The 27,255-nt window shown below is 36.9% G+C and overlaps 1 protein-coding gene across 1 annotated transcript; it reads right to left on the reverse strand.

Annotated features, from left to right (window-relative positions):
* Positions 1 to 51: 51 nt before the first annotated feature.
* Positions 52 to 26,534, reverse strand: LOC127802271 (uncharacterized). The gene is made up of 18 exons (XM_052337985.1): positions 25,854 to 26,534; positions 25,177 to 25,263; positions 24,956 to 25,089; positions 10,913 to 11,026; positions 10,117 to 10,237; positions 9,102 to 9,173; positions 8,930 to 9,018; positions 6,808 to 7,162; positions 4,366 to 4,452; positions 4,151 to 4,284; positions 3,574 to 3,675; positions 2,100 to 2,214; positions 1,712 to 1,771; positions 1,345 to 1,416; positions 981 to 1,049; positions 704 to 784; positions 384 to 452; positions 52 to 333 (listed from the first exon to the last, which is right to left on the reverse strand). Exons 1-18 carry the CDS (start codon positions 26,151 to 26,153, stop codon positions 220 to 222), a joined length of 2,175 nt encoding a protein of 724 aa, XP_052193945.1. The 5' UTR covers positions 26,154 to 26,534; the 3' UTR covers positions 52 to 219.
* Between the last annotated feature and the right edge of the window lie 721 nt (positions 26,535 to 27,255).

Genomic DNA, 27,255 nt, shown 5'->3' on the forward strand with positions numbered 1-27,255 from the left:
AAGAGGCGAGTTTATTTGTTAGAAAAAAAATAAAATGATTAAAAAAAAGAATGCAGAAAATTGATCACAGGGTTCTTCATATTTTGTCGAGTTTATAACACAACATCCAGCTATAAATACACAAGCCATCTCTCTCTGTCTCTCTCTCTTTCTCACTATTAACAAAACCATCTTCCAGAAGAAAGCTTTTACTAGCAGAAAGCGCATTCTCCGCCGCCCTCAAATAGGTTTAAAATCATGAGCAGATGCAGATGATCTGCTGCTGCTCTCAATTCCTGGGCCAACCAGTCCCCATGTGGGAGTCGACATCAACCTGTACATCGATATGAAATGCTAAATGTGACCGATGGGATTTGTTAAATTCTACTAAACCAAATCTCTACCTGATCATCGAAATTCGTTGGGATCTCAAATTCGGTCCCTGATGCACTCGCCAGCTCGTCTAGAGCTCCCTGCAAGTGTGAGCTCTTGGATGAACATCTTATGCGATGGTGTATGTATAAAAAAAAAAAAAAAAAGTGCATCCATATCATCGGTGAAATCTGGTGTCAAAACATATGTTATGCATCCTTTGAAGGATGCTTATGAGGTGGTTTCAATCGCATGCGACTTGGACAAAAAATGGTACATACAATATTTTAAGAAAAATGGCAGTAGTAAAGAGAACATGGTCCAGTATTAGCCGAGTGAGTTGAAAGATTACCTGATCATCGAGGTTGGCTGATGAGTTTTCTACTTGGATCGGTGAATTATCGGTAACAGCTTCTGCAGTCTCCAAGGAATCCTAAATCAAACAAATAACGTAATAACTAAACTAAACGCAAGCAGCTATTGAGAGAAAATCAAGTATCCATATTGTTGGAAAAAAAGATGCAACTTCATTAACATACAAAAGATGCAGAGTGAAGAAAGCTTTGGAGATATGTCCAATTATGTGCGTGTGTCAAATCCTTTATTCCAGTTTCAAAAAGTAAGCACACCTGTTCATTCTGCATAATGGAAGGATCATCTGATTCCATTATCAAGGGCTTTGTCTCTTCTGGGCTTCCCTGTTTGAAACAAGAAGAAGAGAAAACAGTAATGTCATAATAAAGCATAAGATAAATCATCAGCCAGAACTAGGCTAATCAACTTCAGAAAATATATCATTCACTTGCTGACAGAACAACTGGATAACTGAAGCAGCATAGAAGTCTCTTTAGGAGGTCGACGGAGCCAGCCAAGACATAGTGCAAAGCACTCCAACGGAGATGATGTGGTTATTCATCACCAGATTTGCAATTCTTCAACAGTGAACAATTAACAACTTATCTCTAACGCACAATTCAGTTCCAGCCTCCCTACCTGCTCCGCCAACTGCTTATGATAGGTATTTTCTGCCTCAACTGTCAAGGGCTTAACATCAGAAGGAGTTCCCTGGCAAAGGCATGGATGTTAGCAAGAGTGTTAAATGGTTACTCCAACTATGTGTAATATCATCTAAAAGCTGCTTGATTCTACTAGAAGCCCAACAAGCACAAGCTTTTCAGTTGAGAGTATATATATATATATCCAACAAACAGTAATATCAGAGAACGAAAACAAAACTCTTCCTCATAAAGAGCATGTAAAAAACAAAAAGGGATTCATTAGTAATGGTAATGGATCAATTTGACATGGTATAAAATGAAGCATTCATCAAGAAGTTTCAGTAGGTTCTACAAATACATACCACCTCATTTTGCTCAAAAGAAGAAATCCTTCCTGCTTTTGTAAGATCTCTCAAGGTCCCCTAGAAACAAAAATAAGGGTAAAGAGAAATTATAGGCAAAAGATGAACTCAGCACAGTAATGGCCATAATAAAACCAAATAAGCCTAAACATTAGAAAGATGTGATCTTTAAGAATCTTTCCACAGTTTCAATATCTTTTCATCATAAATTCATAACCTTGGACGTTCCAGTATGTATATTTTTACAATCCAGAGTCCAAGTTTTCTACTCCACTCAAAAAGGAATCCATGAGGAAAGAATTTATGTATTTCTGAAGGCAAGAAGCAATTTGGAATGTAATAACAGTTGTACCTCCCACAAATAATACAAAAGAACTTAAACAATTACCTTATTTGCCCACATAAGCCCACATGCATTGCAAAGAGTTCTGGGACCTGCTGGTCCCCGACGCATTGCTGGAGTAGACTTTTCACTAATTCCACAATGTTGACATCTACGAAAACTGATATTAAATGGTCAAAGGGGAAATCATGTAAGAAAGAGATCGTGCTGTAAATGAAATCATGGTCAGTAGTGAACTTAAATCAATTACCAATTATTCAAATTGTAACGTATACCAACAGACTTCATCCAAACATGTTCACTATAACTTGATTTACATTATACGCATATGTTTATAGAGATGGCAGAGCAAATTTAAGAACTCCTTTGTGGTACATTGTCATGACCTTAGGAGCAATAGAGGGACAATATTGTAATAGGGATATAATAGTTGTTGGGAGATATTTTACAATTTGTTGGGATTACAGTTGTATTGCACATTTTTGCAAGGTGTGCTGGCCAAACAGTTGTATTGCACATGGGTGCAGGGGCTGTGAGGATTTCAATAAGCCATTGCTGTTAGGATTACAGTTGTACTGCAAATGGGTGCATGGGCTGAGGCCAAACAGTTGTATTGCACATGGGTGCAAGGGCTGTGAAGGCTATAAATAAACCATTGCTGTAGGAGGGTAAGTATGTTTGAATTGATGAATGAAACTATCTGATTTTCCTCTCTAAATTTTCTCTCAATCTCCCTTCCATTTCCCTCTTCTCTCTCTCTCTATTCTCTCCCTTCTCTGTTCCGATCTGCACTCTCCCTCATTTCTATCTATTATCTTCCCCATTTCTGTCCAATTTCCCCTCCAATCATTCTGCTATTGATCCTGAACCCCTCAGATTCTTCCGATTTCCCATCCAAACCCTAGGCTAAACCCTAAGAACATGACATACATTTACATACAGAAAAGAAGAAGTTTAAAATTCATCTCTATAGTACAATTCCTTAATCTTATTCAAATTCGTATGCCATTTTTTCCAATTAAAAGCCTAATCACTGTAATTTTTTCTAAATATTAAAAACCAGGAGGAAGCATTTTCCTTTAAAGGAAAATAAAAAAAAACATTAGAGGTTCCAAAGTTCATAAATAACCACACAGACTGATGGTATAGTACACAGTTAACCTCCATTTCATCAACTTTGTTAAGGAAAGAGCAAACAAAAGAAGAATTGTAAAAATATTTCATTTTAAGGGGTCGTGTATTTAGCATTCAAATTTAGACAGTTAAATCCAAAGAGAAAAGCAATATCATGTATAAATCATGTAAAAGAAAAGATCACCAGTTTTTATTCATTACATCTTCCAGACTAATATAACTTTCATACGTTCAGTATGCCCCTTCTTATTTGAAGATTGAACCCCAAAAATGAGTTAAGATTCTTAAGTTACAACAAACTTAAGACAAAATTTTACAAAACAACACTTTAGACAGTACGATTTGATGTTGGCTACAATTAGTAATGCCAAGAGGCTTCACTCACACACATTCCGGGCTAGGAGTGCCATCACTTGGATCCCATTCCCGAGTTGGCATTTTGTAGGACTCCTTTATTGATGCAAATTGGCCATTCTTACGATGCATCCTAAAAGATCAGTAAAATGAACAAAAAATTCAATATCAATATCCCAGAGAAAATAACAGCAGCAGAAATGTCAGGCTATGACACCATATTGCACAAGCCTGTTCAGTTTTCTACTATTACGGTTATCAGAAAACTAAAAGACACTCCAGACAACCACAAACTATATTCTTGAAAAAACCGATGTGTTATGCTACCCAGAACAAATCCCGAAATTCTCTAATCCTAGAATTTAAGAATAGCTCTTTTCGCTGTCTGGTGGCTGTAGTATGCGATAGCATCCAGGGGGCATCTTTGCTTCAAATGTCAACCAAATAGTAAAGGTGTTTCTCTGATTTCACCATTGTTTCAATCTCCAATAATAATCTACAAACTAAACTATACTAAGATATTTTTCTAAAATCATACTTACAGAATGATTTCCTATAATGTGGATAATTGGTAGAAATTATGAAGATATTTTGTAAATTCATCTCACCTCTGAGCAACCTCTTTTCGGCAACTGTAACGAATTTTTTTCTCAAAGCATCTCTCTTTTCGTTTTTCACGAAACCTAACCAGGGATGCAATTCTTCTTGAGAGATTTGAGCTTCGTGAGGTATCACCCAAATTCTGCAGCCAAAAACAAGGCAACATGAAATATTTCCCCAAACATCTATTGGGTGGGGAAAAAGAAATAATGAAATATTGTACCTTACTATTCTGTTGCAACAAAAATTCTGACGTAGGCACACTATTAGGTATGTCTCGCCCTCCCAAGAGCAACAGCACTGCTTGGACCTGTCATATGCATAGCATTTTACAACATGAACAAACAGCCAAACAGTATATTTGGCTGAACAGTAGAAAAATATGTATAGTTAAAGCCAGGCAATTGAAATAAAATCACCAAAGCATCACCATATCCGCATCACCAATGCATAAACTGACCGATGCAATCTCCAAAATCTTCAAGATCTTTCATTACAATTAATCAACCAAGAAAGAAAAATGCAATAGTCCAGACATGAACAACAGAAAACTTTTATCAAGTACTCAGCTAAAAAAGAAAACTTTTATCAAGGAGTCCTTTAAGATATCACCCTTGTATTAGTGTGATGCCTTCAGAACTTGTGACAACAAGAAAAGGTATATTATCCCTCTTGTACTAGTAAGTCCATCACCTTTACAATGAAGACTGAAAATCAGATAATGCTGCCATTAAAGTGAAGCCATTTGTTGTCCTCTAATGACTTGAAAACAAGCACATTCAACTTCAATCTAAGACTTTTTGTGCTAGCCAAAGTGTAAAACTGAATGCATTTAGTGGATTTACAAATCAATATGGATCATGTATAAATTTGGAAATTGACTGAAGATGTGCTTAACCATGATCATAGAAACTCAATGCTAATACTGACAAGCTCAATGAAATATAATAATGCATTTTCATTCTCAAAAAAATATTGTTCTTCCAACTACCAAATTTTAAAACCTAGTACTTACATGTTTCAGCCCTATAAATTTTGGCACCAAAAGTTTTTTTGAGTACTTGCTTGCAACCAATGGCATTAGGAACAAATGTTGCTGTGGGTTTTGTGCTTCCTAATAAGGCCCAAGGCGATGACGATTTTTAGGGTGGGTTTTACCTTCATAGGCTTTGACCCGAGATTGAAGAACCCAAGTCCGTCACCACTTTTAGGCAGCCCATTTTAGAAGCCGAGCCACAAGCCCTATTCCCACTTTGGAGGAGAAATGGGCCTCAGACCATTTGCTCAAGTGAGAGAAGCTCACTTCCTTGGCCCTTTATCTCCTAAGCCCTAAGCCCTAAGCCCACATATAAAAGGCTCTTTTGTGCGGCCCATTCTCTTGGTGTTTTCTTTCCCTTGACCAAACCCTAGCTTCTCTCTCTCGTTTCCTTTCTTGGCCGATTGCTCCCTCTCTCTTTCCTTGTACATCCAATTGTGATGGGGTCTTCTTGCCTTCTATGGTTGATCCATGCTTTCTTGTGTGCGAAAGGCGGTCCTTCGATGTCGATTGAAACCTCTACAAATCCGAGATTGAGGTCTCCTCTTTGGGTAAGCTTTTCTCTTTGCTTTGTGCTTTCTACCCCCTGTCTTTGTGATCGATCTATCTTCTGTGGTAACCTACTGTGTGTGGCTTTGATCGATGGGGTGAGAGAGGGCTTCATTCGTGTTCGACCGAGAGGCGTTAGGGCTTTCTGGGCTTTCGGTTTGAGGGCTTCGTTGTGGCTTGTGGTTCCTATTCGTTGGCGTTACCAAAGTGGTGAACGGACTCTTCAAATTTGAGCCTTGAACGTTATTTAAACATGGAGTTTTTACTTCGTGTTCATCTTCTTCTTGCTGTTATTGGTACTTTGTGTATTGTCTTAGTTTTTCGATTAAATCTGGTTCGATATTATTGCACTAACCCGTTTGTTTTGTAGAGATTTTCCGCAACAGTTGCTTTCAGATTAAGTTCCTTAAATGTTCCTACAATTTTATTTCCGTAACAAATCCCAAGATTCCCAAATAGAACGCCATGATATTCAGAATTCCAGGGGTATAGGCAACTGATATTTCCCATTTCACAAAATCAATGAGAACATATGGTTTTCCCTACTTTACATGATAGGCGTTGGTGTGAAGATAGTAGTATCAGCGCCAATATTTACCAATCAGCAGTGCAGTCGAGACAGCAACACAGTATAACTATTATCCTGCCATTACAGGAAACGGTTGATTACACTATAAACAATGATAAAAGCAAACAAAACAACTTAAAATACAACTCTTAATATGCAATATGCTAACAGAAGGTTCATCCACAAGGAAAACACAGACACACACAATCACAAAAAAGAGGATCACACGCGGAGCAAAATTAAACTAAAGAAAACAATTGTAAATTGCAAAATAAATAAATAGGGACTGAGTAGCGAAAATAGATATTTTTTCTTTGGGGGCCGTATGCTATTTTCAAACAATTTTCATTCTACACAGCATTCCAACAAACAAACTTAGTACAGACTAGAGAACACAAACATAGTCACTCAATTACACAAAAAATTAGAGTGACAGGAATTCAAAAAAGAGAGAAGAAAAGAAGAATCCATCTATTTCCAGATAAAGTAACCACATGCAGAACATGACTAACCTTCTCCGGAGTAACGGCAGGGAATACATAAACCTCTCCCTCAAAGGAAATGGTAAGTTCACTGGTCCGATAAGGCAGAGCAGCAGTAGCAGTAGCAGTAGCAGTAGCAGTAGCAGTACGGCTGTTCACATAACTCATCCGGTGCACTTCCCTGGCGGCCTTCCCCGACTCGTGGGGGCCGGAAGTGAAATCGTCGTATTCGTCGGCTTCAAAGCCGCCTCCTCCGTCTTCATCCACCCGTATCGCCACCTCCTGCATGTGATTCTGATCGTCTCCCTCATACGGCCTGGCTTGGAGTGGCCTCGGATTCACAGCATCCATTCTTCCAAGTTCCAACACATCACACACACGCTCTCTCTATCTGTCTGTTTGTCTTCGTCTCTCCCGAATTCCTAATTAAAACCCTAACCCTAATTCACATCAGCTTCTCCATAAATGTAACGCCTGAAAGGGACCGTCTAGTCTAAACGTGTTTCCTTGAAGGGACTCCATTTGAGCTTTCGAACAGAGCCTTTTTCTTTTTTTCCCTTTAATTTTCTTTTTCTTTATATATATATATATATATATTTTTTTTTTTCTCACGTATATTGTTTAGGGAGATTAGGGGCCGTTGGATCGGAGGCGGTGGCGGTGGGGAGGGGGGGTCACGTGAAGGACGAGTGTCAGGTGATGGGTGACACGTGCGCACGTCGCATCGCCGGTGCAATTTGATGCGGCTGTTCTTACTCTTTTATCCAATACTAATACTAATGCGGAGATACGTCTTTGGTACGGTTGCAGTTATATTTATTCTGTTATTATTATTATTATTACTAAACACATAATAATTTTTTTTGTTATAAATAAATTAAGAACAAAAATACTAAATTTACCTTCAAGTGACATCCATCAATTGATAATTTGACAAGAAAAAAGTAGAGGAAAAAGTGAAAATTTGTAATAACTAATTCTAATCAATTCATAATTAAAATCTCAACTTATTTCTAAAAAAGTAAAAATCATCAATTAATCCCGTAAGCTCGATGAAATTTAATTCATCTTTCAATCATAAAAATAAATTAGTGTCCAATTAATTTATAAATTATGGAAATAAAGTAATTTTTTTCAATAAATACCACTTTTATTAAATTTCCAAAACACACATTTTGAAATTTTCTTATTTTTAATTAAATTTTCAAATGCTATAATTCTTTTTCTAATTTCAAAAAGTTAAAATTAACATTTTCTTTTTGAAATTGTAGTTAAATTTTCTTCCTTTCCCTCTCCCTCAAATCATCAATCGCTGATATTTTCATCCACTTAAAGAGCACATTTAGTACTTTTACTTTTGATTAATTTATAATAATAATATTCTGTGTAATTATTTAAAATTAATTAAGACATTGCAATTATTTTTTTTAAGCATATAAATTATTATTTTTTGTAAAAATGATATAACTTAATTTTAATTTTTTAAATTCATCCCACAACAATCGAAGGGACTAATAAGAAAGTACAAAATTGTGTAAAAAATAGCTTTATATAAGATAAAAAAATCAAAAGATATTATTAATAAAATATTAAATATAGTTTTCATAAATAAATGCTTGATCAAGTTCCATTACCTTATCCTTCATATACCATTTGTAGTAAAAGATTAGTATCCAGCCAGCAGCCCCTTGCAAAGCATAAACAATTGGCACAAAAGGAGCTGCCAAATAATGTGCATTCCCTCCCTCCTCACACTAGGATTAGGAGTGTCCATGGGGGGTCAGGTTGATTCAGGTTTTGTAGGGAAGCCAGTCCCTAACTGATCTAGGCCAGTGCCCTACCAAGATTCAGTCTTCCGTTATACACGCGCGTGTTACATTCATCTGCCAAATGAAGAACGTGAGAAGATTCTCGGTCCAATTTGCTGAGAGACAGACTTCTTGTGTACAAATTACAGCCAAAGTACCCCAAATAAGCTCCCAAAGACATCAACAACAGATGGTGGAACTCTCGGATAAAGCTAGCATGTTGGCCTATGTATTTGATGGAAGGAAAAGCATTCCATTATATATACAAAGTGGCACAGAAATTTTTCATTTTACGTGGCATCAATTGAAGCAATGCAGCAATGGCATGTGGCATTGTTGCTTACCCTTCAGCAGCCACAATCGAGTTGTTGCCGTTAGCGGAATTGACGGTGCGGGCAACTGGGGTTACGGCGTCTGAAGCTTCATTCTCACCCTGTGATACATTAGCCATGAGGAACTAAAAGCAAAATGAAAGAAAAATCAGTAAGGAGGAGAAGATGCACGCATATTGCATACCTGTTCTGGAGCCCTTAAAGTAGGATCCTGAAATCCCGCAGCTGAAAGCTTTGAGAGGTCTCTTAAAACTCCCTGCAAAGATTCAGCCTCCAATGGTGAGATGTTTAAACAAAATACAACGCCGTGAGGAATTCCCCAGTCTGCCGTGTGTTAGGTTTTGGGAATTAGTTTGCGATCCCAAGTATTGAAATAGCTGACTTAGAGAAAGGGGAACCAATCCAAGTGTGGTGGCGTATTTTAAATTTTACAGTTATCAGTTTGATACGTTGCATGATCTCACTAACCAAATCATTGAGAGAGCAGCCCTGATCGTCAACATAAACTTAAAAAAGATTATTATTTTATCAACATTGCGATGAGCTCCAATTCAACCTAAACAAACAAGAATCTGCAGAATATAAAAGAATCTCTAAAATTCAAGTAGCCTTGCTGAAAATAAAACAAGCATCTGTAGAACATAAAAGAATCTCTCAAATTTGAAGTGGCTGTTTTGAGTCCAAAGAAGGTTAGCTCTTCTAAAAGGGCAGTCAGAGCTGTTAGATCTCATTCAGAGCATTCATTCAACGTCTTATGGAGTTATTTACTTCTCTAATATCAGAGTTGGGAAATTCAGAATTTGGCCTTAAACCTTAAGAGTATATGTATGAAGCTATTAAGTTTTTGGTCATCCAAAAGCTCCACAATATCCATTTAACAAATTCTCGAGCAAGAAAATATAGGCCGACAATACAAGAGAACACAAGATCCACAATTTACTCTTAATCAAACCTTCACAAATAAGACTAGTTAAGCTATGAAGCTATATCTAGCATCTTGGACAAAATATTTAGAAAATAGCAAATCGTGTCCAAATTCTCAGGTGCAATGCTCACAACAAAAACTGGAACAAGAAGATAAAAGAAAGAGACCAGTTGACGGCATTAAACAATGCCTTCCTATAATTACAAAACAATATCATGAATTGCATAATATCCACATTGAAAGAGAGAATTAAAAATTAGAGACAATTCTTAACTGGTGTAGCACGGACCTTGTTTGCCCACTTGAGCCCACATGCATTGCATAATGTCCTTGGGCCAGTGGGGCCACGGCGCATCATAGGAGTGGACTTTGAGCTAATACCACAATGTGTACATCTGTGCAGGAATTAAATAAATATTTTAAAAAGTCATCATTCTGAATCACGACATTATTTTCAACTTTAATCACTATACTTAGAAGACACTTACGAGGAGGCACAAGAAAATATTCAAAACAATGAAGAGAAAGTATCTATTAAGGTAAACATCATCGCAAAGAGGTTATTTAAAGAATTGAGAGAGATGGAGAGGCAAAAAGGGAGAGAACAGGGAGTCCCTAACACTCATGCAATATATAGGAGAAAATAACTGTTTTCAAAAAATGACAAGGATATTGATAAACACCCCTTCTTTAAGTAGGTATTTGAAATGAATACCACAAACATGTCCCAGGGCTTAGGTATTTGAGTGTCTTTCTATGGAAACACATTGCTAAACCTCTTTCCAACTCTCCCCCCCTAGAGTATAGCATCAAGCCAGGGCTTGAGTGCTTGCTATGCCTAACTCAATGAGATCATAATAGCGCACATAGTTTTACTCACAAAGATCAGGCTACTTAGAAATTGCAAAGAAATATCCCGGAATATCAATATTCTAGTACTAAAAACTAGCAGCCATGCTCACTGAGAGCATAATTCCCGAGGAAAGAAAAATAGGGGAGATGGGAATGCCTAGGAGATACCAGAAAGAAAGAAAAGTTTATACAAAAATGTAAATCAATTTGACACTAACATCTTTTCCTGCTCTTCTTGTCCAGAATCCTGTGCTGCGTTCCAATCTGATAAAGAACCCACTTCGTCTGAAACAGCCTTGGAAGACGTAAACTGACCCTTTTTCCGCTGCATCCTGACAAATGGACATAGAACATCAGAACACAAACAGAATGATAATCATTCTCTGGACCAGTGGCAGAGATGTTAACAAGGAAACAAAGAACTTTGAGCAAACCTGCAGGGTAAAAGACAAACACCCTTTGCACAATTTAAAAAGTTAAATCAGAACAATCTTCATGGTGTAGTAATAAGCATTAGGAATCTATTTTAGAAACTAAGATTGTAATTGTCTTTGCTTCTTAATAGGTTAAACATTTTATAGCAATGCTCAATGAGAATTCAAATGGGTACTCCCTTGATACCAAAGTTATAACCTACCAAAAACAGAGGGAGTTAATTGATAATACACATTTTCTCTTTAGATCCAACACGTATTGGGCACAAACACAGATACATGATGAAAACAGCAATTGCACGTATTAATTTCTTCTTATAATATTTAATTTCCAGACACAAGACTAACACGCGGCTAATACATGATGGATGTGCCAACAAATGTATTTTCTACAGGTGAAGACATTTCTGTGCAGACTAGAGGCCAAAGCTTTCATTCTTTTCAGTCGAAGCTGCCGAATCTTTTGACTCCACGAACACCTCTCCCCCTCCCACCCCAGCTGTCTGTTTGGGGACCATTAATGCAAGATGAATCCCGCCCCCATTCCCTCAGTCTGTCTCCTCCTCTCCTCTAAATCTGACTCCTATTCCTTCTATATCCTCTAGTCTATTCTTTGACAATTTGGTCTCTGACTACCTTGATCACAGTGACTTTAGCTGAGCACGATTAATTTGTGCTTTCACTTTGCTTCGAAGCACAAAAAAGTGCACTAGAGAAATAAACGATTTTTTTTTTCTTTGTTTGGGTTGGGTGGGGGGGATCAGGCAATAAGAATGGTTGGAGGATTTGTTTAAATTTTTGCAATGATGAGGCTGCTTGTATGGAAACCTTACCCCAAAAATAGTTGTTTTAAGATCTGATAAAATCATATATGCATTGAAAAAAAAAAAAGACTTGACTATATTTACCAGGTGTTGAAGGTTTGCCTCAAGTAGATAGTATAATGTTCGGTGGAAACAGCAAGTGTTAAGTGTCCTCTTTAGATAGGCAGTTTTGGTTCTCAATTGTAATTTGTTATTAAGGTGAGGGATAAACCGGTAATATCAGTCCCGGTTAGTTATAGAGATGTCCATCACTTATTCTATAAATAAGGAGCAAGGAGTAGACACTTAGACACTATTCTTACTGTAAGCACATTCTATGCAATTAAGAGAAAAGGCTAGAAACTATAAATTGTGGTAGTCTTTGCAATCTTGGGTGAAGCGGAAAGTTTGTACTTGTCAAGTAAGGCTGTATTGATCAGTGTTCGAAAATGTGGCCTAAGCAGCCGCCTAGGCGTTAGGCGGCTTCTAGCCACCGCAATTAAGGGCTACTCAGCACCCCTATGCGTCGGGCCTGATTAATTGGACCATGGCGGCACGCCAGCACCTAGCTGCCTGGGTCGCACACGACCTGGGCCGCCTATTTCCCCTTTCCCTCTCTCTCTCTAGTTGTTCATCGCCTAGGTTCTCTCTCTCTCTCTCTTGCCGTTGCCGCTGATCTTGTCTCTTGGTCGTTCTCTCTCGTCGTCGTTGATCTCATCTTTTGGATGTTCTCTCTCGTCGCCGTCGATCTCATATGTTGGCCGTTCTCTCTCGTCGCCGTTGATCTCATCTTTTGGACGTTCTCTCTCGTCGCCGCCGATCTCATCTGTTGGTCGTTCTCTCTCGTCGCCGTTGATCTCATCTCTTGGTCGTCCTCTCTCGTTGCCGATCTCGTCTTCCTCCAATATGTATGGCCATCTTCTTCTGCCTTCGGTAAAAAAAATTGCTCCTTGCTACAGCAAGTGTTGTTGCTTGTTGATCTATAACACCAGTTCATTAGTTGTCTATTTTAATTCAATTTCAATGTCAATTATTCAATACTCAAGGAAAAAAAAAAGGAGAGAATAAAATAGAAAGTCAAATGATGTCGGATGGGAGTATGAAATGTTAATTGATTCAAAGAATATGAATAAAATTAAATGTGGTAAAATTATGTCTGGAGGTGTTTATAGAGTAAAAGAACACATTGGCCACATTTCTGGAAATGTTTCTGCATGTCCAAAATCTTTTTCAGCTGATCAAGCCAAATGTAAAAATGTTATTGCCAAGGCAAAGAGTAAGAAGAAAAATAAGGAGGAGGAAGATTTGATGAGATCTTTTGTTAATATCTCTGAAAGGGGGAAAGGGGATGATGAAGATGAATTGCAAGAGTTAGGGGGCAGAAAAACGTCTCGTGCTCTTGGCTCTATGGATAAGTTTGCAAGCTCCATCAGCCCTGAAACTTGTTTGAGTGCGGGAATGGCACAAAGACAGTCGAAATATTCTTTAAAAAGAGAACACAGTCTGTCCGTGAATATTGTGCTAGATGGGTGTACGAAGTTGGTATACCTTTTAATGTTATTGACCATGATAGCTTCAAATTGTTTATTGAGGCGGTTGGTCAATTTGGGTCGGGCTTCAAACCTCCCAATCAATACCAGTTGAGGGAATCGTTATTAAAGGGAGAAGTTGACAGAACAAAAGAGTTATTGAAGAAGCATGAAGAAGAGTGGGCACGAAATGAGTGCTCCATTATGACAAATGCTTGAACGAATAGAAAAAGGAGGAGCATTATAAACCTGTGTGTTAATTCTAACACAAGTACTATTTTTCTTTCTTCCAGAGAGTTTTCAGATGAAGCACATACAAGTGAACTTATCTTTGAGTATGTGGACAAGTGCATTGAGCAAGTTAGGCCACAAAATGTCATCTAAGTAATAATTGACAATGTTGCCAACAATATGGGAGCGGCAAAATTGTTGAAGGTGAAGAGGCCAAATATCTTTTGGACCTCATGTGCTACTCACACTATCATTTTGATGCTTGAAAGTATTGGAAAACTAGTGAGGTATAAGAAAGTCATTGATCTTCATTTATGCATACCATAAGACCTTGTTCTTAATAAGGTCATTTACGAAGAAGAGGGATATAGTGAGACCAGGAGTCACTAGATTCGCTTCTTCTTTCCTGACTTTGCAGAGTTTGATGGAGAAAAAAGCCCAAATGAGGGCAATGTTTATCAGCTCTGAATGGGAGTACAAATGGTCAAAGACTATTAAAGGGAAAGCAGCATATGCTACTGTGATAAGCATTGCTTTTTGGAATGGTGTGACTGTATGCCTTAAGGTTTTTGCACCTTTGGTGAAGGTGCTTCGAATTGTTGATGTGGATAGAAAATCTTCTATGAGCTTTTTATGTGGAGAGATTAAGCAGGCAAAGGAAGATATTAAGAAGGCCCTCAATAATCTTGAAAAGAACTATCAACCTGTTATGAAGATTATTGAAACAAGGGTGAAAGATAAGCTAGTGTTAGAGTTTTGTCTAGAGCATTGAGGCAATGGCAACAGTGTTCTTTGTATAGGTTATTATGTGATTTTAGAGAGTAGAGATATGCAATGGACTCTCTTGTAAATAACTGTCAAGTTGGGGGTAAAACCGATAATATCCATTCTTTAATAGCCTAGGAATTGTCGCCCTAAATATTCTATAAATAGAGAAGGAGGGCTAGGCATTAGGTGCATAATCTCAGTTGTTTCTCAAGACAGCTTTGAGAGAGGAAAGACTGTGTTTTAGAATAACTTTTGTAATCTTGAGAGAAAGCTTGTAATCGAGGGGGTGCAACTGATGTACTGGGATCATTCTTTATGAATCAAAGAAGGCTGCTCTTGGAAAGTTCAAGACTGTATGTAGGGTTGTCCAAAAAGGCAATCCGAATCAGGATAAAATCTGGTGTTTGTGGTTTGTGTTTTTGTTTCTTGTTTGTTTTAATTATGTTTCTGTTTATTGTTTCTATTGAATTCATTGAATCTGTTCTTAAGATCAAATTCATGAGTGTGTGAGATTGTGTGTGGCATAATTTCTATCTAAGAAATCTGTTCTAGTGACCCCAGGTCCCTAGGTATAACAGCTAGATAGTCCACTACATTTTGCAACTTACCTTTTGAATCCCTACTACTTTTTCAAGGATATGGATAAACAACTTGATAATGAAGTGATGAATGGGTTTTTTAACTGTGTTGAGAAGTTTTATAATGGTGAATTACAAGGCCATATTATAAATGTTGAGTTGCCAAAGTATACTCGTAAAGAATGAGCTTTTGGAAAATCGTGGGCAGCTCAAGGGTGTGCGAAAAATGATGACAATTATAATCTAGGTATAAAATTCCTTTAATCCTTTCTATTGTGCATTAGTGTATAAATTTGTTTACTTTATACTTGTTTGACCTATGTAGTTACCTGGTGGATGACTTATGAAAATCAAACTACAAACTTACAACGAATGGCGAGAAGGATTCTCTTGTTAACCACTAGTTCATCCGGTTGTGAACGAAATTGGAGCACTTTTGAAGGGGTTAGTGTATATTTTAAAATGTTTTTAATATTTTAATTTCATTATCTCTATGAATTATATTTATTTAATATCAATTAACTCTCTTTATCCACTTATCATTTATATTGATAATGTTTTTATTTTATTTATGTAGTTACATACGAATAAAAGAAATAGACTAAACGTGAATTGATTGAACAATCTAGTCTATGTCTAATTTAATGTGAAATTGATGAACAAGCACAAAAGAGAGAAGGAAAGGAATGTTGATGTGCTACTTGCTAGTGATGCACAAGGACGGATCGTTGATGGAGAAGATGATGAAGAAGTTGACGAGATGAGCAAGAAATCAATGAATTTGATTTTGAGTCCGATGAAGATCGTGTCTTTTCAACTTTGATTTATCTGAAAATAAAATTAAATTACATCAAAAGTTTTTGTTTTAAAAGAAAAAACATTTTTCCTAGGCCAAGGCGTCATAGGCCCCTAGCCTAGTGCCTGACTAGCGCCTAGCGCGTTTTAGAATACCAGTATTGATCATTTTGAAATAAAGAAACTGCTCTTGGTGGGAGGTCTTAAGGCTGGATGTAGGTTCACTCCAAGAGAGAACTGAACCAAGATAAATATGGTGTTCTTGATCGGTTTGCATTTATGTTCCTATTCATTTCAATTCTATATTTTGTTGTTTACATTTTGTTTTGTTACAATCATTCGGTGAGAGTGAGTGGCTGTGAAAGGCTTTAGTTCCGCCTAAAATTCAATTTCAGTGGTCCCTAGATTAACAACTTGGTATCAGAGTCGGTCTTTAGGATCAAGGAAAGCCAAGATTTTATTTGATTTGTTTTTTCTGTCATAACATAGTATCAAGAATGTCTGCCACTAGATATGATACTGAAAAATTTGATGGCCAAAATGATTTTGGCCTCTAGAAAATGAAAGTGAGTGCTTTGCTAGGGAACTTAGGATTGGAAGAAGCTTTAGATGGTGAAGTGAAAATGCCTAAAACATACTCGGATGAACAGAAAAAGGAAGTTATTAAGAAAGCCTATAATACCTTGATATTGAGTCTAGGGGATAAGGTGTTGCAGGAGGTGTCTAAAATAAAAACCACAGTAGAGCTTTGGCTTACATTAGAAAGCCTTTACATGACCAAAACCCTGTCAAGCCGATTGTATTTAAAGGCCAAATTCTTTACCTTCCAAATGAATGAAGGTCAAAGGTTACAAGATCACATTGACAGTTTTAACAAATTGTGTCTAGATCTGGAAAATATAAATGTTAAATATGATGATGAGGATAAGGCATCAGTCTTGTTAGATTCTCTCCCAAAATCATATGAGACTTTTGTAGATATATTAAAACATGGCAGGGACACCCTAACCCTAGATGATGGAATAGGGGCATTGAATTCAAAGGAATTGCAGCATAGGGTAGAAGGAAAGAGCTCAGTAGGAGATGTGTTAACAGCTAGGTCTAGACCCGATAAGAGGGATCCTAGGAAAAAGGGAAGACCTAAGTCTAAATCCAAGAATGGTAGAAGAATAATTAAGTGTTATAATTGCCATAAGGAATGACATATTAAGAGAAATTGTCCTACGAAAAAGAAGGATTCCCTAGATAGACCTAAGTCTGAAATTTCCTCATTAATTTGTGAATATGATTATGATAGTGCTGATGCACTTGTAGTATCTGGAAATATAGAAAATGATGTATGAATACTAGATTCCGGGTGCTCTTTCCACATGTCACCCCATAGGCAATGATTCTTGAATTTTAAAGAAATAGAAGGGGGTAAGGTGGTGTTAGGAAATACTCGTGAAAGTGGGATTAAAGGCATAGGAAATATTAAAATCAAACTGCATGATGGGTCCATTAAAACACTGAATGCTGTAAGATATGTTCCTGATTTAAAAGAAATTTAATTTCCCTTGGAGAGTTAGATAGAAATGGCTACTCCTATAGAGGAGATGGTAGAGTCCTAAGGGTGTCAAAAGGCTCTCTAATAAGCATGAGAGCAATCCTAAATAATGGAATCTATGTGCTGCAAGCCTCCACAATGTGTGGAGAAGCTGCAGCCACTGAGTTAAAAGCTTGTGATAGGACAAGACTTTGGCATTTTAGGATAGCTCACATTAGTGAGCAAGGCCTTAGGGAATTATCTAAGCAAGAGATATTAGGTGAAGGGAAACTTACAGATTTAGATAAATGTGAGTCATGCATATTTGGGAAATCAACTAAGGTAAAATTCTCCAAAACTGCCATACATTCATCTAAAGCACCTTTAGACCATATACACTCTGATTTGTGGGGTCCTGCCCAAACATTAACTCATGGTAGAGCTAGGTATTTCCTATCAATTATAGATGACTTTTCTAGGATGGTTTGGGTGTATGTTCTTAAGTCAACAGACCACACTTTTGATGCCTTAAGGGCTGGAAAACCATGATAGAAAACCATAAAGGAAGCAAAATTAAAATCATTAAAACAGAAAATGATTTAGAATTTTGTAATAAGGAATTCACTCATCTATGTAAAGAAAATGTGATCTTAAGACACCTAACAGCTGCTGGAAATCCAAAGCAAAAATGGGCTTGCTAAAAGGATGAATAGAACCTTGCTAGAGAGGGTTAGATGCATGATTTTTGCTAAAATACCCAAAACTTTTTGGGGAGAAGCTGTAAATACAGCAGCCTACATTATAAACTTATCACCCTCGGCTGCTATAGGATTTAAGACCCCATATGAAATGTGGACTGGACATAAACGTAGCTTGGAGCATTTAAGAGTGTTTGGGTGCTTGGCCTATGTCCATGTCAAGCAAGGGAAACTTGAACCAAGGGCTAAAAGATGTTTGTTTATAGGCTATCCTTCTAGTGTAATAGGGTCAGTGTTCTAAAACATGCTAGGCACTAGTCGGGCGTCAGGCTAGGGCCTAGCGCCCTAACACCTAGGCGGGGCATAAAAAAATTATTTAAATAAAATTTATATTATCTCAAATACACATACATATATATATATAAAGTTATAAACAGATCATATATATGATATACCTATATATTAATAGAATTATTATATTATATATATAATATTGTGGATATATAACAAAGGCAACAGCACATTAATACATATTAAACCAAGTTACATAATAAATATTAAATAACAAAGGTCGAGACTCAGAGAGAAAGAGCAAATCTTCCTACAAGCAACGAAGGCAACGTCGACGGCGGTTGCAACTAGAGAGAGCAAGCGGCGACGGCGACGACTGCGAGTTCACTGTCTACAAGAGGCAGCAGTAGCATACAACGAGAGAGGCTGAGAAAGAAAGAGAAACTGACAAGAGACGGTCGGCAACGATAGCAACAGAGAGAGCAAGCGACGATAGCGAGACGAGGAGAATGGGTAAGGGGGAAAAAACCCTAAATCAACTTATACTAAACTTAATGTGCGGCCAAGGCAATTCATGGGGCTAGGCGGCCATCGTGGCCGATTAGGCGTCGCTTGGCACCGATTAGTCGGGCCGGCGCCTAAGGGGGCCGATTAGGCCAAAATCGCAATGGCCAGGGGTCGCCTAGGCCGATTTTTAGACACTAAAAAGGGTACAAGCTTTGGAGTCTAGAATCAGGGTTACCCAGGACAATAATATCCAAGGATGTGACCTTTGATGAAAACTCTACTATAACAGACATAAACTTAGGTGAATCTAAGGGAAATGGGGGGAATTCTAAAGCTGTGGAAATTGAACAGCAGTTAGGACCTTCTGAAAATACCTTAGCCAGCCCTATAAACCCAAACCCAAAAGAAGAGATATCTGAACAGTCAATAGGCAGTCCTATAGATCAGGATCCAGACTATAGTAGAGAGAGTGAAGAGCCATCTATCATAGAAATTGATCAAGACCATGAGAGGTATAATGTAGCAAGAGATAAGCAAAGAAGAACCATGAGACCTCCAGTTAGATGTGGGTATTCAGATTTAGTTTCCTATGCACTTTCAAGTGCAATAGAAGAAGTTGGTGAAGAGCCTCTTACATTTGAAGAGGCAATGCACTCTAAGACTCCAAGAAATGGCAAGCTGCCATGAAGTCTGAAATGGAGTCTCTTATAAAGAATGAGACTTGGACTCTAGTAGATAAACCCTTAGGGAAGAGGGTGGAGGGCTGTAACTGGCTATTTAAGATTAAGGAAGGTGCTAGAAAAGAAGATAAACCTAGGTATAAGGCTAGGCTAGTGGCTAGGGGCTTTCCTCAAGTGTCTGGCATAGATTTTAATGAAGTATTCTCACCAGTGGTGAGACATACCTCAATTAGAATCCTTTTAGCCATAACAACACACTTAATTCTTGATCAAATGGATGTCACAACAGCCTTTCTACATGGACAGCTAGAAGAAAATATTCTTATGGAGCAGCCTAAGGGATTTGAGGTTAGAAGGGAAGAGAGCAAGTATGTTTGCTTAGGACCTCTATGGATTAAAGCAATCCCCTAGGCAATGGTATAAGAAATTTGACTCCTTTATGATAGTCCAAGGATTTGAAAGAAATGATTTTGATAGCTGCGTTTATTTCGAACATATGCCAAGTAAGATATCTATATATCTTCTCCTATATGTAGATGATATGCTGATTGCTAGCCAATCAGCCATAGAAATCCAAAATTTAAAGCTGAGACTGAGATCAGCCTTTGAAATGAAAGAATTAGGAGAAGCTATGAAAATATTAGGCAAGAAATAAGGAGAAATAGGCAGCATAGACAGCTTTCTTTATCCCAAAAGACATACCTTAGTAAGCTGATTAAGAAGTTTAATATGCTGGATGCAAAGGAGGTTTCAGTCCCCTTTGCACAGCCCTTTAAACTCTCCCATGAGCAGTCCCCAAGTAGTGAAGCAAACATGAAAGAAATGAGTAAGATTCCTTACTCAAATGCAGTGGGCAGCCTAATGTACAGCATGGTCTGTACAAGACTGGATTTGGCCCATGCTATCAGTGTATCTAACAGATTTATGGCCAATCCGAGTAGGGCTCACTGGGATGCTGTGAAATGGACATTTAGGTATGTAAAAGGAACATTGGATATGGCCTTGGTTTATGGTGGAGCAAAACTAGAAGAAGAACCTTGCAATTTAGGGTATTCAGATGCTGATTATGCAGCAGACCTCGATAGGAGGAGGTCCTCAACCGGATATGTATTTCAGCTATGGAATTCTACCGTAAGTTGGAAGACCAACCTGCAGCCTGTGGTGGCTCTTTCCACCACTGAGGCTGAATATATTGCTGTCACAGAAGCAATTAAGGAAGGTCATTGGTTGAGAGGAATTGTGGGTGAACTCCTAGGAAGAAATGTTAAGGTTGAGTTAAGGTGTGATAGCCAAAGTGCAATCCACTTGTCTAAGAATCAATCCCACCATGAAAGAACCAAACATATTGATGTTAGGTATCACTTCATTAGGGAGATCCTTGAGAAGGAGGAAGTAGACCTAATTAAGGTTGCAGGAGAAAATAATGCAGCTGATATATTTACCAAACCAGTTCCTTTGTCCAAATTACAGCATTGTTTGTATATATTAAATGTTTGTTGTGTTGAATGATCAGGTTTATTTGCAGTCCCAAAGGAGACCAGGTTCAGGATCAGTCCGGCAGATTTGATTACACTCTAAGGCAAATGGTGGAGATTTGTTGAAGGTTTGCCTCGAGTAGATAGTCTAATGTTTGGCGGAAACAGCAAGTGTTAAGTGTCCTCTTTAGATAGGCTGTTTTGGGTCTCAATTGTAATTTGTTATTAAGTTGAGGGGTAAACCAGTAATGTTAGTCCCGGTTAGTTATGGAGATGTCCGCCACTTATTCTATAAATAAGGGGCAAGGGGTAGACACTTAGACACGATTCTTATTGTAAGTACATTCTGTGCAATTAAGAGAAAAGGTTAGATACTGTAAATTGTGGTAGTCTTTGTAATCTCGGGTGAAGAGGAAAGTTTGTTCTTGTCGGGTAAGGCTGTATTAATCATTCTGAAATAAAGAAACTGCTCTCGGTGGGAGGTCTTAAGGCTGGATGTAGGTTCACTCCAAGAGCGAACTGAACCAGGATAAATCTGGTGTTCTTGATCGGTTTGCATTTCTATTCCTATTCATTTCAATTCTATATTCTGTTGTTTACATTTTGTTTTGTTACAATCAATCCATGAGAGTGTGGGTGGCTGTGAGAGGCTTTAATTCTGCCTAAAATTCAATTCCAGTGGTTCCTAGATTAACACCAGGCAAAAAAATTGATGGAAACATGTAATTAGGAGTAATTAGGGATTGGTAATATATGTTTGATTGTTGTAAATTAGGAATTAATGATTGATTCCTGATTACTGTAAATTACGGATTGTTGATTGATTGTAAATTAGGAATTGATTGTTTGGGCATTGTGGAAATTAGGGGTTGATTGATTGGGATAAGTGTAACATACGGATGATTTTTTTTTCCCCTTATGCTTTTTTTTATGATTGTATGAACTCGTAAACAAGTATAAAATATAAATGAAAAATGGTATCTCAACATTTATTAAATTTGCAGCCTTCATTCTTATTTAGTTTTTTTTTTTTTTTTAATGATTGCTTTTTTAGTAGTTTATATTTTTTATGCTTATAAAATTTTATACTCTTTAACTTTTGTTTATGTGCACTTTGCACTTAAGCTTTGTAGGCCTTTTGCGCTTAAGTGCTTAAGACTTTTCAAGACACTGCCTCCTTAGGGTGCCTTCACCCTTGACTACCTTGATATCTCCCGTTGACACTTTTGTGCATGCAACTATAGGTTAAAACTTTCATTCTTTTCAGTCAAAGCTGCATAATCTTTTGGCTCCATGATCATTTCTCCATCCCACCCCAACCATCTCTTTTGGGGACTATTAATGCAAGATGAAGCCCTGCCCTTTCCTTCAGTCTTTTTCCTTCTCTCCTCTTAATCCAACTTCCATTCCCTCTATATCTTCTATTCTATTCTCTAATTATTGGTCTCTGACTGCCTTGACATCATAGCACCTTTTATCCCTGACTACCTTGATATTTCCAGGTGAGGATATTTCTGTCCATGCAACTCAAGGCTAAAGCTTTCATTCTTTTCAGTAAAACTGTTGAATCTTTTATCTACAGGGTCATCTCCCACCCTAACCATCTCCCTTGGGGACCATTAATTCAAGATGAAACCCATCCCCTTTCCCTCAGCCTTTCAGCTTCTTTCTCTAAATCCTGCTCCAGTTCCTGTTCCCTCTATATCCTCTATTCTATTCTTTGATTATTTGGGCTCTATCTCCCTCTGTCTATGGCCCATCCATCTCTGTAACCTTCATTTCTATTGATCTATTTAGTCATCTCACAGTGAAATCTCTCCTCTCTCCTATAGACTTCATAAATGATTGATGCTTTTTGCTATCTCTTGACATCTACTAGGCCCACCATGATATCCAGCATCGGCTTAAATATGGTTTGATTAATGTTTGTACATAATATGTTTTAATTTTTCTATAACTTATGTGGTATTTCCACATGAAACCTTGGTGCATTCCTCTACTCTTTTTCCAGTGAAGTTTACAACTGCTGCGTGTTGTTGAGTTGTTGACTTGCTAAGTAGTGAGACTTTTAATATTTTTACATTTTGGTAAATATGTTCATAAACATTACTAATATTATTTCTTTCCCACATCCCACTATATCGTAATAAGCATGAAATACTAGACCACTACACAGGGGCACATCAATAGTGTTCTTAAAAGAAAGGGCATAACACACTATAGACACGCCAAATAGCAAATTATATATTTTATGCATGTTCAAAATAATAGCTGAGATTCTAAGTAATAAGAAATAATATGATTCAAAAGTCTTGAATATATAGAATTAAGGCAAGAAGGTTAGAATAGAAAAGTGCATTTGGAATTTAATATGATCATAATTCCATTAAAGCTAAAATGGAAAATTTTAGAGGATAACTATAAAACCAACTTTGTTGTATGGCATGGAATGTTGGGCAATAAAGCACCCAAAATATTAATGTAATGAAGATGAGGATGTTAAAATGGATGTGTACCATTACAAGAAAAGAAAGAATCTAAATGAGGCATTCAATGAGGTTACAATGGATCCATACCGAAGATAAGTTGTATGAAACACAATTAACATGGTTTGGCCATGTTAAAGAATCAAAATGAGGGCATTCACTAAGATTAGAATGGCTCTCTAACAAAGATAAGATATATGAGAGGCAATTAAGATGGTTTGGCCATGTAAAGAAAAGACTAATAGAAGAGTGCAAGGAATAGAAGAAGTCTTTAGCAAAAGAGAGACAGAGATCAACTTTCTACTTTGCGGGAAACTCTTAGGTATGATATAATTTATAAGGGTCTTATAGAAGATATGACCATAACTAGACATTATTGGAAAACTAGAATTCATGTAGTTGACCCTAAGGCTTGATATGTTGTGTATACATTTACAAAAATTCTTTTCTCAACAACTTGGAATTTAAAATTCTTATAATTGAAAAGTTAAAGTGAATGAGGACCAATAAATATAAAACTACATTATTTTCATTTCAAAATTTGGGTGAACTTTCCTTTTTCATGGATAAAAAAAGAATGTCAATGCAAGATCCATAAAACAAGTTCACAGCCTTTAGACTAAAAATAGAAGCACATAAAACAAAAACTACAGTAATAGAAAGCCTTAAGTTAAAATAAATAGAATTTTTTTTCTATTGTCATTAGTTTTGTTAAATTATTGTATGGGTATAATTGTTACATGCACTTCCATGTTCCTTGGGTGTTTGCGATCTTCAAAATGTTGGCACAACTATAAATACTCTTTGTAGTATTCCTCCAACATGCAACCAAAGTTGCCAACCAATATTTCCTTCTGCTCCCCCATCAAAATAACTTCAGTACGCATAAACCCCATAATTGAATTCTTTTTAAAACTGAAACTATTTATAAAAAAAAAAATTACTAAACTACTACTCCAAAATGTCAGTATTAAACCGCTTATTGAACCAGCGATTTGTCAAAAAAAAAGCTACTTCAACCAACGAGTGTCACTTGCAGTGGTTTGCCAATAAATTCAATCTACCTAGTAGTTTTTTGCCAAAAAAATCAGTCTAACTAGTAGTTTAATATATGTTTTTATAAACAGTAGTAGTTTTTTTTTTTTTTTTTTTAATCCCCACCATTTTCCCCCTGCAGTTCCATCTCTTGGACCATTGCACGCTCTGTACAATTATATAGTTTACTCATTTTTTTCTATATCAAAATAAATTCAAACATAATAAATTTGTAAACTAACACATTCAGGATAAGCGGGTAGGGAAGGTCCAATAAATCATTACCAACATTGACCTCCTACGTTTTGTATAATATTGATATTTCACTCAAAACTTAAATGATAATTAACCCACAAAAAAAGGATAAGTAAGAAGATGAAGAGGACTCTAACTACAACAATAATTGCAAAAGATTCAAGGTGATACCTGAGAGCAACTTCTTTTCGAACATTGTAACGGATTTTCTTGTCAAAACATCTCTCTTTTCTCTTCTCCCTGAAACGATTCAAAGAAGCAGCCCTTTGTGGTTGATTTAATCTTCCAGAAAAATCACCTAAACCCTTGAAAATTGCAGATAAAAAGTTAGGGGAAAGAAAAGCTCAAGAAAACACCTAACAAAGAGAAACAGTCTGACTATGTGTACCTACCCTATGACTCTGAGGAGGTACCCCAACAGGAGCAATGCCATTAGGGGGTACTTCATATCCACCTAAAAGTAACAGAACTGCCTGCACCTATGAAAGTCATTGAAAAGAAACCTTCAGTTACTTGCATGTTCCTTTTTAATTAATAGAGACACAATTCCATGATATATCCACAATTACTGATCTTAATGCACAGAACATGTGGTTATGTAAAAAAATCCTCAAAACCTGACCAAAAAATATATAAATCTTTATGTTATCAATTTCAAACAGAAGAGATTAATGTCCAAACTCAGAGGAAACAAAATCAGAATAGCTTTTAGACTTCAGAAATATGATTATATGAATAAATCAAATATATCAATCCAATCTATTCAAACCAACAAAGTCGCAAATTAAGCCAAAGCACATTTTGGAGAACTGCGATTTTTCGAGACAGATGTTAAAGTTCATAAAAAAATGTAGGAAGAACGGTAAAGATTAGGCAAAAAAGACAAGTAAAAACATCTTCAGAGAAGAGTGCATGAACCATGGCATTCATGTTCACAATTCACAAACTTTAGTCGACTTCAGATGCAAGACCTGAATCTTTCAGATAAGCTATCAAAAGTACGAAAAAATATCAGTATCTAAAGGAAGTTAGTGGAAAGTGAGGAAAAGCCGGACCGTGAAAACCCTACCTTTTCAGGCGAAACAGAGTCGAAGACGTAAACCTCTCCCTGAAACGAAAGTGTTAGCTGGTCGGCTCCACCTCCTCCAGCAGCCGGCATAATTTCAGACCCGGTAATACAGAAAGGATGGGGATCAACACCGGTCATCACTCCACCACCGGCGCCACCGTCATGGAGGCCGTGATCCCCAAATCGATCGTGGGGGTTGTCTATGGACTCCCCGCTAGCAACGTCTTCGTCTTCGCCGTCTTCGATGTGGGGCCTCCCTTCGGCTCCGTACATCAACGCTGGCTGATTCGCGTCCGGCATTCTTAAGCGTTCGCAGCTTAGATAGATACCAATTCAACCATTCAATACAGCGAAAATAAACCCTAGGCACAAAAAATTAAAAGCAAAAAAACCCTAGAATTGAGAACTGAAATCGGGAAACCCTAAAATTGAAAATCGAAACTCGAAAGGAGTCGAAAAGTAATTTAGATTTGGCGGATAGGTAGAATGAGAGAGAATTGTTCGACGACAATAGAAAATGCAGGTCGGTGAATGGATGAAACTAACCGCGCAGTGGCTATGGACAGTGGAGAGAGAGACACAGAGAGAGAGAGAGAGGGAGAGAGAGAGAGAGAGAATTGCGGAAGACGACGGCAACGAATGGAGAGAGGGGGGGAGAGATAAACGTTGTTTCTTTCTTCGCGTTTCTTCTTCTCCTTTTACAGTTTGGCTCCGTCAACCACGTGCATCTCACGTGGTCGAATGTCCTCTTAGCGGCGTCCACCGGACCCCCGCTTCAACCAGAGATATGCATGGTTTATTATTTGAAATTTTTTGAATTAAATTAAATTGTTTAATTTTTTTAATTTATTGAATTGAAAAACAAATTAAAATGAAACCGAATTATTTAATTGGGTTTCAAATAAAAATTAATATTTTTAGGGTAAAATAAATTATTGTATAATGATGTTTTTATTAGCATACAAAAAATCATGATAATAATTTTAAGAATAAAACCCAACATGTCATTATCTTATAAGATTTTATTTTATTTTAAAAATAAAATAATAAATCACGATAATTTAATTCAAACTTAACAAAAAAATTATTAAGGTTAAATTAACCCTTGGCAGATATTGTATTATTATTGAGCTGATGCATTAAGAGTTTATTAATTTTAGATTAATAACAAGTTAATTTAAAAAGATTCTGAATTAATATGATAATAAAACATAATTTTGATTATTTTTTATTTTATGGATGTATTGTTCTTAATTTATGTCTTGATTATTTTTTATTATTTAAAAAAATAAAATAAAAAATAATTACTTAATTAATAATTTATATCATGAATCCAAATCTATCTCTATATAAAATTACGTAATCACTCGTATCTATTCAAGAATAAAATTATCCATTCACC

The sequence above is a fragment of the Diospyros lotus genome, chromosome 5, assembly GCF_014633365.1.
Source record: "Diospyros lotus cultivar Yz01 chromosome 5, ASM1463336v1, whole genome shotgun sequence".
NCBI classification, from domain to species: Eukaryota; Viridiplantae; Streptophyta; class Magnoliopsida; order Ericales; family Ebenaceae; genus Diospyros; species Diospyros lotus.